Source organism: Hyla sarda, chromosome 5 (assembly GCF_029499605.1).
Source record: "Hyla sarda isolate aHylSar1 chromosome 5, aHylSar1.hap1, whole genome shotgun sequence".
Lineage (NCBI taxonomy): Eukaryota > Metazoa > Chordata > Amphibia > Anura > Hylidae > Hyla > Hyla sarda.
Window position 1 is genome coordinate 204072051 of NC_079193.1, and position 12926 is coordinate 204084976.

At 41.6% G+C, this 12926-nt stretch overlaps 1 protein-coding gene across 6 annotated transcripts in view; it reads left to right on the forward strand.

Moving 5' to 3' along the window:
- LOC130273722 (cadherin-6-like) overlaps nt 1-5552 on the forward strand; it is a 445459-nt gene extending 439907 nt beyond the window's left edge. For all 6 annotated transcript variants that reach the window (XM_056520967.1, XM_056520970.1, XM_056520971.1 and 3 more), the window contains one exon: nt 3101-5552. In XM_056520967.1, coding sequence (XP_056376942.1) covers nt 3101-3591 — 491 coding nt within the window. In that variant the 3' untranslated portion in view covers nt 3592-5552. The remainder of the gene's footprint in view (nt 1-3100) is intronic.
- Nucleotides 5553-12926: the final 7374 nt, after the last annotated feature.

Below are 12926 nucleotides of genomic sequence, written 5' to 3' on the forward strand. Positions count from 1 at the left end.
ATGCCATCTGTGAAAAAGCTGAAGCGAAAGAGAGGATGGCTTCTACAAATGGATAATGATCCTAAACACACCTCGAAATCCATGAGGGATTATCAAGAGGCATAAACTGAAGGTTTTGCCATGGTCGTCACAATTTCCTGACCTCAACATAATTGAAAATCTATGGATAGACCTTAAAAGAGCAGTGCATGACAGACAGCCCAGAAATCTCAAAGAACTGGAAGACTTTTGTAAGGAAGAATGGGCAAAGATACCTCAAACAAGAATTGAAAGACTCTTGGCTGGCTACGAAAAGCGTTTGCAAGCTGTGATACTTGCCAAAGGGGGCAGTACAAGAAATTAACTCTGCAGGGAGCCCAAACTTTTGCAGATGCCATTTTTTTGTTTTCTGCTATTTTGAAAGTGTAAATGATGGAAATAAAATCTAACTTTTGTTGAAATATTATAAGAATCTGTAATTTGATGCCTTTTGGAGATTTTTCCATCTTTCCTTGGCTTCTTTATGCACATTAATACAAATTTTTACCTGGGGTGCCGAAACTTTTGATCCCCACTGTATATCTAGACCTACCCATGAAAATGATAACCACTTATAACTAATCAAAATTATATTTTAGTAGGCCAATGAATAGAGTTATATAACATGTTGGTGTATATGAAATTCCCAATCATATGTTTAGATGACCTTTTGTCCTGGAACTGCCTAATAGGCAGCATGCAGCAAAATTCACTTAACTTTTCTGTTTATAATGGAGCTTTGTAAACACTATATTAAATGTTTTAGTAAACCACAATGGAAAAGTAATTGTTATATCTAAATCTTTTTTTACTTTGTTTCATCTTAATATTATTCCTTTTATTTAATCCCTCCAGTCCTAATATCTTACATATTGTGTGGGTCATACATGGTAAGGTAATTTGTGTGCACTTGTTCCCTGCAGCTAAAAAAAGTACATAGTTACATTATCTCACACGAGTCCACTCCTCAATTTTTTTGTAAATAGTGTATAACAGCCTGTATAACAGTGTTTAATGTTATGTTTGACAACAAAAGTGAGTACACCCCTGAGGGGAAATGTCCAATAGGTCCCAGCTATTTCCCTCCCCATTGTCATGTGACTTGTTAGTGTTACAAGGTCTCAGGGGGGAATGAGGACCAAGTGTCCTAAATTTGGTGTTATTGCTCTCACGTTCTCCAATACTGGTCTCTGTAAGTTTCACATGGCACCTCAAGGCAACGGACTCTCTGAGAAAAAAAAGCTTTAATCAAAAGATGGCCTAGTCTTTAAGAAAATTGCCAAGACCCTGTATCTAAACTTTAGCACAGTGGGCAGAACCATTCAGTGGGTTCACAGGACAAAATCCACTCAAAAAACAGGCCTCTCACATGCTCACCATCATATCCAGGTTGCCTTTTGGGAAATAGATGTATGAGTTCTGCTAGCATTGCTGCAGTGGTTAAAGGGGTGGGGTTTCTCGGGAGGTTTTTTAAATGGATAGTGGATCCAGCATGTCACCCAGTCAGGGACTATATGCCCAGCAGAGGTGAGTGAATTGAGTGTTAGGGTCCCATCTGAAATGAGGCCACCTCCGCGTGGTGGATGGGGGACACGTTTTGTTAAAAAAGTGCACTAAGAGCCTCCATTTTTTGACCAAGAGTGCTTCTGCAACCTTCTTTTTTGAATACTCTGCATTTGCCACAGCAGTGTGCACCCATATATTAGGTAGTTGTGCTGGCTATTTTTCTTTTTGTTTTTGCTGTACAATTTAGGGAGAGTAGCCGTGCACCCCTCCCTGTTTCACAAGAGGTTTTTTTTAAACTGATAGTGGATCCAGCATGTCACCCCTCAGAGGCCATATGCCCATCAGTGGTGAGTGAAATGAGTGTTAGAGTCCATTCGAAATTATGCCACCTTCACGTGGTGGATGGGGGACACATTTTGATCAAAAAGTGCGCTAAAAGCCTCCATTTTTGGGCCAAGAGTTCTGCTGCAACCTTTATTGTATACTCTGGCTATACTGGCTATTTTGCTTTTTGTTTTTACTTTGTGTGTGTGTGTGGGGGGGGGGGGGGCTGTATATGCCTATTTTAAAGAAAAAACATAAGAAAGCCCTTGAACATTTTCCTGAAGAAAGCAGACTAAGGACATGGGTTAGTGGAACCATGTCATGTGGGTCAGATTGTGGCAAGTGTGTGTGGCAGCAACCAGGTGAGGAGTACAAAGACAAATGTATCTTGCCTACAGTATCTTGCCTAAAGTTGCCTACTGCATGGTGGTGGGGGTGTCATGGTCTGGGCCTGCATGAATGCTGAAGGCACTGGGGAGCTACAGTTTACAGAGGGAACTATGAATGCCAACATGTACTGTGACATAATGAAGCAGAGACTGGGTCACAGGACATTATTCCAACACGATAACCACCACAAACACAAATATGCTGAGGGTAACAATAATGGACTGGCCTCCAGACCTAAACCCTATTGAGAATCTGTGGGCAATTCTCAAAGGGAAGGTGGGGGAGTTCAAGGTCTCTAACATCCACCCACTTGATGTTGTTGTCATAAAGGAGTGGAAGAGTACTTAAGTGGCTCCCTGTAAAGCTCTGATGAGGGCCCAATTTGGGCATTTCCACTTAGGGGTGTATTCACTTTTGTTGCCAAGTTTTAGACATTGTTATTTTGAGCAGACATAACATTAAATACTGTTTACAAGCTGTGCACTCACTACTTTACATTGTAGCAGTGTGTCATTTCTTCAGTGTTGTCATATGAAAATATATAATAAAATAATTACAAAAATGTGAAAGAGGTACTCACTTATGTATGATGGGACTTTTCAGCTGAATCTTGAGCTAGACTAGTAAGAATGTATAATGCAAATATACATTAACAGTTGCGGTGTGGTTAAATTCCATGAGGTCGTCCAAACAGTCTCCAGTAGTTTGATTCAATGTCATTTGGTTTTTAGGTTTATTTATTACATAAAAACCTACAGAATTGTATAAATGTCTACATGACTACATTTTAAGTTATATATCATGCATATATGTACAGTATGTACCATTTGACCAACCAAATCCACTTTATTTTTTATTTCAGTGACAGTGGTTCTGTTTGCTGCTCTAAGACGACAGAGAAAGAAGGAGCCATTGATTGTATCTAAGGAAGATATAAGAGACAATATTGTAAGCTACAATGATGAAGGCGGTGGAGAGGAAGACACTCAGGCTTTTGATATTGGTACCTTGAGGAATCCAGAAGCCATAGAGGATAGCAAACTCCGAAGGGATATTGTTCCAGAAACACTGTTTTTCCCACGTCGAACTCCAGCGGCCAGAGATAACACTGATGTCAGAGATTTCATTAACCAAAGGTTGAAAGAAAACGATCTCGATCCAACAGCACCTCCCTATGACTCCTTAGCAACTTACGCATATGAAGGAAATGGTTCTGTGGCAGAGTCTCTCAGCTCTTTGGAATCTGTCACTACAGATGGAGACCAGGATTATGACTACCTAAGTGACTGGGGGCCACGTTTTAAAAAACTAGCAGATATGTACAGTGGTGCAGACAGTGACAAAGACTCTTAATATATTGCCTTTTTTGGATTTCCAATTTTTGGAAAAGTAAACAGCATTTAAAAATGAGGAGTAGCTATGTCCATGGCTCTCTCTTTGGGCCATCTGCCCATCCAATTGTTTAATATTTGAAAATCGTGCAAATTTAATGTCAGAAACTTTTTATAGTACAATTTATGAGCTTCCAAGAGGCTTTTTTTTTTTCATTTGTTGCTTTGCTTTTTTATATTACCACATTTTAGTCAGCCCTTTTTATCTAATCTGTTATATAAACACTTTGAGAGGGAGGGGAGCAATATTTGTACACAGTCTACTCGCATTAATATACCTACTGTTTCCATTGCCATAGACAGTCACATGTTTTATTGTGCACCAATTGCCCTTATACCCACTGAATGTTATATTGTTATGATGTGGGGATTTTGAAGTATAAATATTACCGGTTAGGATATATGGCTTTAGATCCATTGCCTTGCCCTAGAACACAAACAACATGTAAGTATATAAGGAAAGGGAATGCAAGTGGACCTGATATTTAAAGTTTTTTTTTACCTTGTAATGGTGGGAGGTATATTAGCACTCATCAATTTTGCAAACATTACTTTTGACATTTTTGTGTCTTCTGGTTTGGAAAAGAAGACACACATGAACTTTTTCACATTCTAATATTTCCATATCTGAACAACTAAAGAAAGAAAAAAAAAAACTGAAAATAAAGTAGAAAAAAAAAAAGATTCCCCCCCTTTACTGTCTGTGAGAAGACAATACCAGCTGTCAAGTGTAAAACTTTGTGAAGTACGAAAATAGGTTGACATTGTCTTTGTTCAGAACATCTCGGAAAGTGTTTAGAAGAATTTTATACAAGTGTAACAAGATTCCCATAACTTCAGGAAGTTTTACATTAAAATGCAAGAATAGGCAAGATTGTTATCTACCTTCTTATTGTTTTAGGTACGATAACAGTAGAGGTTCTGTAAGAAGCTTAACACTATACATACTGTTATTTGTATACACCAAAAATACGAAATACTCTTGCTGTATAATTTAATGTGTTAAAAAATGACACCTCATGGGTACCGTAAGTTGTCAAGAGTGCTTCGAGGACTGGGATGTAGGCAGTTTATATTACCATAAAAGAGACCATGTTATCTACTGATCAGTGTTAATTTCAACTATTTGGTATTATTTCAGTGTAATATTTTTGTTTAATTTAAATAATCATAAAACTGTTGTTTTTATATACATTGTGTGTTTACTTGAAACTGTGAACAATGATTAGAAGTAATTTATTGCACAGAGGGTAAAATACCTACAAATAATTTTATCTCATACAACTTTATACTACTGTGTGAAGACAACAAGCATTCCTCTAAATCATGTATAGCAGCGATTCTCAACCAGGATTCCCTAATCCGGGATTCTCCAAAAGACAGCAACAGAAAGCACTATAAGGCTGGGTTGACATATGTCCGGCATCCGGGATAGGTGAACTCAGCCTAGATCTCCACACAACTGATGCCACAACTGATGACAAGTTGTCATCAGTTGTATGGCAACTGGCATCCATTGTTTCTGGACGGCGGACAGGGGAACGCAGCAAGCCCTCCAGCATGTCCAACCATCCAACGTCAAAATTGAGACACTGGATGATTGTGAACTGTCCCATTCAAATGAATGAGATCAGTTCTAGCATCAGATTCCCTCTGGTGCATACCAGAGGGAAACTATGGCGGATGCCTGATATATGTGAACCCAACCTTACTCTGTCTGTAAACCCAGCCTTTGGAATATGTTCAGGCAAATCCAATAACAAATCTTTGCCAAAATATAAAAATTAAAAGTTTTACATTTACCTACACCAAGCGTTATTAAGGTAAGAATGGGAATAGGGGGTTTCCCAATGGTGACTGATGCATAATGCTGTGGCAGTAAAAGACCACAGAATTTAAAACAAAGGACGTTGATTTTTGATGTATGTAAAAAAAAAAAAAAAAAAAATCACACCTTTGTTCATTATAAAGCCTCATATACACAGCCATATTCTGTCATATACACAGCCATATTCAGCCATATTCTGTCTTCCTGCCTCATGTACACAGCCATTTTAGCTTCCTTTGATATGGGCATAGAACTGTCTGTGAACTTCTTGTCCTTCTGAATGCCTCAAGTTTTATTTGGAAACCTGTGGAATTCACCAGGATAGTGTGGCATATTTCTATTATAAGCCATACAGTGCATTCAGAAAGTTTTCTGACATTTTAATTTTTTCCATATTTTGTTGTGTTAAAGACCTATGCTAAAATAAAAAAATCAAGTGTCCTCCCATCATTCGGCACTCAATATCCCATGATGTCAAAGTGAAAATCGAATGTTAGAAATCTTTGCTAATGTATTGAAAGTGAAAAAGAAATATATTTTATTGACATGTATTCAGGCCCTCTATGCAAAAGCATCTAAGAGCTGTCCCTAAGTCACTCCTGTGCTGTCTTGGCTGTATGCTTTGGGTCATTGTTATGCTGGAATGTGAAGCTTCAGACTTGATTTCAAGAGCACCCTGTATCAGGTTTTTATTAACAACTGTACTTAAAGGGAATGTGTCATCAGAAATTGACCTTTTGTTACAATCAAGTTTTTCTGTAAAAAAAAAAAATTTCGAGAATTTTTGGTTAGATTTTTTTCAAATTTTCCATTTTACTATTTATATTATAAAATAATCCTAAAATCTTGCAGTTTTCATTTTGGCCACTAGTCCTAAAATGAAACTGAGACTTTCTGGTCTGTCTGTGATGATAAGAAGAAGGCTGCAGGTAGGCGATTAGCACAGCAATACATTGAAAGGTTACACCAATGTAAAGATAAGACAGGATCTTCACAATAGTTAATATTCAGTGACCAGCATCCCCCTTTCCTTGAAATGACCTCTTCAAAGTTCACAAACACTCAGACACTCAGCCTTCCCTATTCATGTGAATGGAACAGCTATTGTCCATTGTTGCCTGATGTCAATGGGTCCTGCTGTAAAGAATATTTCTAAATGATGTTTAGGCAATATGGCAGCCCCTGTAATATTGTACAAAATTAAATAAGAAAAATTACAATCAATAAATCAGTGGGCAGGAGAAACTCCTGGCTTACAAAAAGTGGTCAGATAGTTCATTCTTCTGATAACTGACTGTAAGACCTTTTCTCCTATAAGGACTTTCAAAGTGAGTGGACAGGGGGCACATGGGATTAACTTTCAAGTTTTAGGAACCAAGTTGTATAGAATGCCAATTTTCACAACTTTAAATAAATTCATGTGAAGTTTTTAATGGGGTACTCCACTGGCCAGCCTTCTGGCTGCATTTGTGCATGCGCTGCGGGAGCCAGCCATGCCCCTCATGACGTCAGGCCATGCCCCATCAATGCAAGAATATGGAAGGGGGTGTGGCTGCCCTTACGCCCCCTCCCATAGACTTGTATTGGAGGGAGTAGCCTGAACTCATGAGGGGAAGTGGCTGACCCCCCACAGCGCGCACACAGCATTCGGAACTAAATGTTCCGAACTCAGCCGGAAGCCTGGCCAGTGGAGTACCCCTTTAGGGTCTATTCATACATAGAGTATTCTGGGCAGATTTGATGCACAGGATTTCAAGCTGTGTTCAGTCATTCAGTTTACATTGAAATCTGCAGCAGAAAATCCTGCACATCAAATCTGCGCATCAAATCTGCACAGAAGACTGTATGTGTGAATAGACCCTTAAGAAGGTTGTCCTGCATGTTTTTAAAATATATATGGCTCAGAGTCTAGTAAAAATAAGAAATAAGTCATACTTTCCTTCCCCAATCCCCTGCCACTCCAGACTTGATGTCATCCGGTCCCTTACTTATTATTACTTTTTTTCTGCTTCTGAAGTGAGCCAACTCAGCAGAAATTAGTGAAAAGGCTTTGTTATTCTGGAAACAGGAAGAATATGGGGCGAGCAGTCAAACTGGGAGCTGTTGGGAATAACTTGGAGGTAAGACTTAAAGGGGTACTCCCGTGAAAAACTTAAAAAAAAAAAAAATCAACTGGTGCCAGATAGTTAAACATATTCATAAATTACTTCTATTAAAAAAATCTTAGTCCATCCAATACATTTTATGGGCTGTATGCTACAGAGGAAATGCTTTTCTTTTTGGATTTCTCTGATGTCCTGACCACAGTGCTCTCTGCTGACCACTGCTGTCCATTTTAGGAACTGTCCAGAGCAGCATATGTTTGCTATGGGGATTTTCTCCTGCTCTGGACAATTCCAAAAATGGACAGCAGAGATCAGCAGAGAGCACCATGGTCGTGACAACAGAGAAATCCAATAAAGAAAAGCATCTTCTGTAGTATATAGCCCCTAAAAAGTACTGGAAGGATTAAGATTTTTTAATAAAAGTAATTTACAAATCTGTTTAACTTTCTGGCACCAGTTTATTTAAAAAAAAAAAAGTTTTCCACTGGAGTACCCCTTTAATTTTTAGTTTTACAACACCCCGAGCCATATGTAAAAAAAATATTTTCCCAAAGATAGCCCATTTAAAGGATGGTATCCTGTTTTGTTATAGACTTGGACTGAAACTGTAATTGCCTCATTGGGTTTTGGCTGTTCTCTTCATTGCTGAAAGAGTTTATTCAACATGGTTGCTGTGTGTTCATGGGTGAGCAAAGTCTGGATCCATAAAATGTAGTGGTATAGAAACCATCATGATCTATGAAAGAACATTTTGGTTTCCATGGAAGTGTTGATGCACCTTCCCAGCAGAAAGCCCCTCAAAGACCTCAGTGGGCTGCAGTCAGCTTGGTGCAGTCCAATATTGTAGGAACTTCAATAGAGTCAATCCCAGCACCATTTTAATAGATGCTTACTAAGGTCATGACCCATGCATTCAATAGATTTGTTGAAAGCAACAACTGTGTGTCACTAAGGAGCCACTTCTACAACTGAGCCTTCCTTCTATATAGTTTAGCTTTGTGTGGGTTTATCAGATGTTATTTTGCGAGCTTAATGTTTAATGTATCCAACACAGTAGTCATTCATTACAGCTTTATGAACATTAATGAAAGGCTAACGGAAATAGCCATTTACAGGCTCATTGGTGTAAAAATGATTTAAAAAAAAACTTTTATGACCTATAATCTCAACCTTTCCTAAACCAGCTCTTACAGTTTCATAGCACTTAATTTTGTGCTTCTGTAAATTCACTTTATTGCAGTTTTAATTAAATTGCTTAGAATATGCACTGAACATAGGATTTATATATAGCAAGTGGTGGCAGCACTCCAAGGCCCCTCCAGCACATCCAATTTTATACTATAAGGTCATCTTCATATTCCTGAATCAGGTTTCGTATCTCTCCTACGCAGACATATCTATGCTGGTGACACAGATTGTATAATGAAACAAGTTTGCGCAGCTTTCTATGAAAAATCTCTCGTTCTGCAGCAGGCTCTTGTAATTACATTATTATTCCTACAAACACTTCTACCTGGAACAGCTTGTCTGTGCCACTTCATAATTTTGCAACTGTTCTTTATTTTAAAGATCCTCAAAGGTAATTTATACTATTTAAGCAAGAAGCCAAGAATATCAATGAAAAATAGAGCAATATCCTTTAGCGTTCAGTAAGTCTCCTGTAGCACATTGCGCATGATGTATACTGTGCTCAAAGTGACAAACAATTGCGCTGTAGTCAGAATATGACTTCTAGAAATTGCAATAATAAATAATGAGCCAATACTGCATAAATAACACATGAAGCTATGGGAAGCTGTAGTGTTTGCAAGTAAGGAACAACAGCATTTAGTATAATCGAATATTGAGAATACAATCTTTTATTGATGGTGGTTTTACTGACACTGCTTCAGTGCATATACAACAGAATATCTAACAGCCATTTAAACTTGTATTAAAAATTGTATTTACACTAGTTTTTTATTTACATTAGTTTTACAGAGGCAGAATCCTTATTTAACACAGTATACACAGCTGATATGGGGTCCATGAGAAATTTGACCCAGCTGGGAATAGTCATATATTCCTAATGTATAGAATTTTTGATCCTATAAAGTAAAGAAAAGCCAGATGAGCACAACCCAAATTTCAGCATGGCCACAGCTCGCAGAGCTTTTGAACTTTTCCAGTTTTGGCTTGCCTGAAGATGGCAGTTACTCAAGGGATGAGGAACACATGGCTTTTGGCGCCCACAGGAAAGAAATACTAGGGCAGTGAGAAGACGTCAAGGTGCACTCAATATACCTTTTGGCATGGTGAAAGGTGTGTATCTCACAAAAGCCCTTTCTGGAATAGAAAGGAACTGTACAAAAAAGATTTGTGTCTTTCTCTCAAGGAAACAACTGTACATCAGTCCAAATGTCCCCACAAATCAATGTCAGAACATGCCAGCAGCACATAGATTAAAGACATGACAAGCTTAGAGTCTTATCTACAAATGCTCACTGTTTGGGAAATACAATTAATGAACTTGGGTCAATTAGGGCATCTGAAGGGCATGGCCGAAATGGAGAGCTGAGCGGTCACACTCTACTGTGTTCCCGTTAGACCAGCTCTGCATATCCTGATTAAATTACCCCGACCGGGTCCTGACTCACCTGGTGGCCCTTTGGGAGTTGCGGAGACCCTGCTATGTCCTCCGGTGCTGATCTCGGGTGCCAGCGTTGAAGGAGAGAGGAGTACAGAGACCAGAGTGGGGACGGCACTGCAGGAGGGAGGAAGACTGCAGGAACTGCTGGCCAGGAAGCAATAACAGTGTTACGCCGAGCGCTTTGGGTCCCTGCTCCTCCCCGGAGCGCTCGCGGCATTCTCCTCTCTGCAGCGCCCAGACCCGCTGCAGCGGGAGCGCTGCACTGTCTCTGCCGGCGGGGATGCGATCCGCATAGCGGGACGCGCCCGCTCGCGGGTGGCATCCCAATCCACTCACCTGTCCCGTCCCCCGGCTGTCACGTCCCGGCGCGCGTGGCCCCAATCAGTGTCAATCACTCCAGTGTTATAAAAACCCACTTCCCCTTCCTGTCTCTGCCGGATCTTGTTGCCTTAGTGCCCTGAGAAAGCGTTTAGTGTGTTTCCAAGCCTGTGTACCCAGACCTTCTGCTGTTGCCCCTGACTACGACTCTTGCTGCCTGCCCTGACCATCTGCTACGTCCGACCTTGCTCTTGCCTTGTCCCTGTGTACCGCCTGTCTCAGCTGTCAGTGGGGTTGAGTCGCTATCGGGTGGAACGACCTGGGGGTTAACTGCCGCTGCAAGTCCATCCCGCTTTGTGGCGGGCTCTGGTGAAAACCAGTAACCCCTTAGATTCCGTTCCCCTGGTACGGCCCACGCCATCACCTCACTGACACAGAGGATCCACCTCCAGTGTCCTCGCTGCATACCAGTCCGGATCCTGACAGTAGATCCGGCTATGGATCCCGCTGAGGTCCCGCTGCCTAGTGTTGCTGACCTAACCACGGTGGTTGCCCAGCAATCACAACAGATCGCGCAACAAGGACAGCAGCTGACTCAACTGACCGTAATGCTGCAACAGCTTCTGCCGCAATTACAGCAATCATCTCCTCCGCCAGCTCCTGCATCTCCTCCGCAGCGAGTGGCTGCTCCCAGCTTCCGCCTGTCTCTACCGGACAAGTTTGATGGGGACTCTAAACAGTGCCATGGATTCCTGTCCCAGTGTTCCCTACACCTGGAGATGATGTCGGACCAATTCCCTACTGAACGGTCTAAGGTGGCTTTCGTGGTCAGCCTCCTGTCTGGGACCACAACGATCCCGCCACCGCTACTATCCAGTCCTTCTTCTCAGAAGTACGTAGTGTTTTTGAGGAGCCAGCCCGGGCCTCCTCAGCCGAGACTGCTTTGCTGAACCTCGTCCAAGGGAGTTCTTCTGTTGGCGAATATGCCATCCAGTTCCGTACCCTCGCCTCTGAGCTATCCTGGAACAATGAGGCCCTCTGCGCAACCTTTAAGAAAGGCTTATCCAGTAACATCAAAGATGTCCTGGCCGCATGAGAAATTCCTGCAAATCTGTCTGAGTTAATCCATTTGGCCACCCGCATCGACATGCGTTTCTTGGAAAGACGGCAGGAACTTCGACAGGAAAAGGATCTTGTTCGCACCAGACGGTTTCTCTCCCCGGCTCCTCTCTTCCAACGTCCTTTGCAATCTGTTCCTGTGCTTTCCGCCGAGGAGGCTATGCAAGTGGATCGGTCCCGCCTGACCCTACAAGAGAGGACTCGCCGACGTAATGAGAATTTGTGCCTGTACTGTGCAAGTACCAAACACTTCCTAAAAAACTGTCCTATCCACCCCCCGCGTCAGGACAAATGCACGCACCTACTTCACAAGGGTGAAACGATTCTTGGTTTGAATTCTGCTTCTCCACGTCTGACTGTACCTGTGCGGATTTCTCCTTCCGCCAACTCCTCCTTCTCAGCAGTGGCCTTCTTGGACTCAGGTTCTGCAGGAAACTTTATTTTGGCCTCTTTCGTTAATAGGTTCAGTATCCCAGTAACCCGTCTCCTCAAACCGCTCTTTATCTCTTCTGTTAATGGATAAAAATTGGACTGCACTGTGTGCTACCGCACTGAACCCCTGCCCATGAGCATTGGACTTCACTATGAAAAAATAGAATTTTTCGTTCTGCTTAACTGCACCTCTGAAGTTCTTCTCGGCCTGCCGTGGCTCCAACGTCATGCTCCTACCCTCGACTGGACCACCGGGGAGATCAAAAGTTGGGGTCCTTCTTGTCACAAACGATGCCTCACATCTGCTCCCACTTGTCAAACCCCTGAGGCTCCACCTTTACCGGGCCTTCCCAAGGCTTACCAGGACTTTTCAAATGTTTTCTGCAAAAAGCAAGCAGAGATCTTACCTCCTCATAGACCTTATGATTGTCCCATTGACCTCCTTCCTGGTACCACTCCGCCCCGTGGCAGGATTTACCCTCTGTCAGCCCCAGAGACTCAAGCCATGTCTGAGTATATCCAGGAGAACCTAAAGAGAGGTTTTATTCGGAAGTCCTCATCCCCTGCTGGAGCGGGGTTCTTCTTTGTTTCAAAAAAGAATGGATCCTTACGACCATGTATTGACTACCGCGGTTTAAATAAAATTACTATCAAAAACCGCTATCCCCTGCCTTTGATCTCTGAACTCTTTGACCGTCTTCGTGGAGCAAGTATCTTCACCAAACTGGACTTAAGGGACGCGTATAATCTTATTCGCATCCGGAAAGGTGATGAGTGGAAGACCGCTTTCAATACTAGAGATGGACATTTTGAATATCTAGTTATGCCCTTTGGGCTCTGCAGCGCCCCTATACTTTTCCCTGACT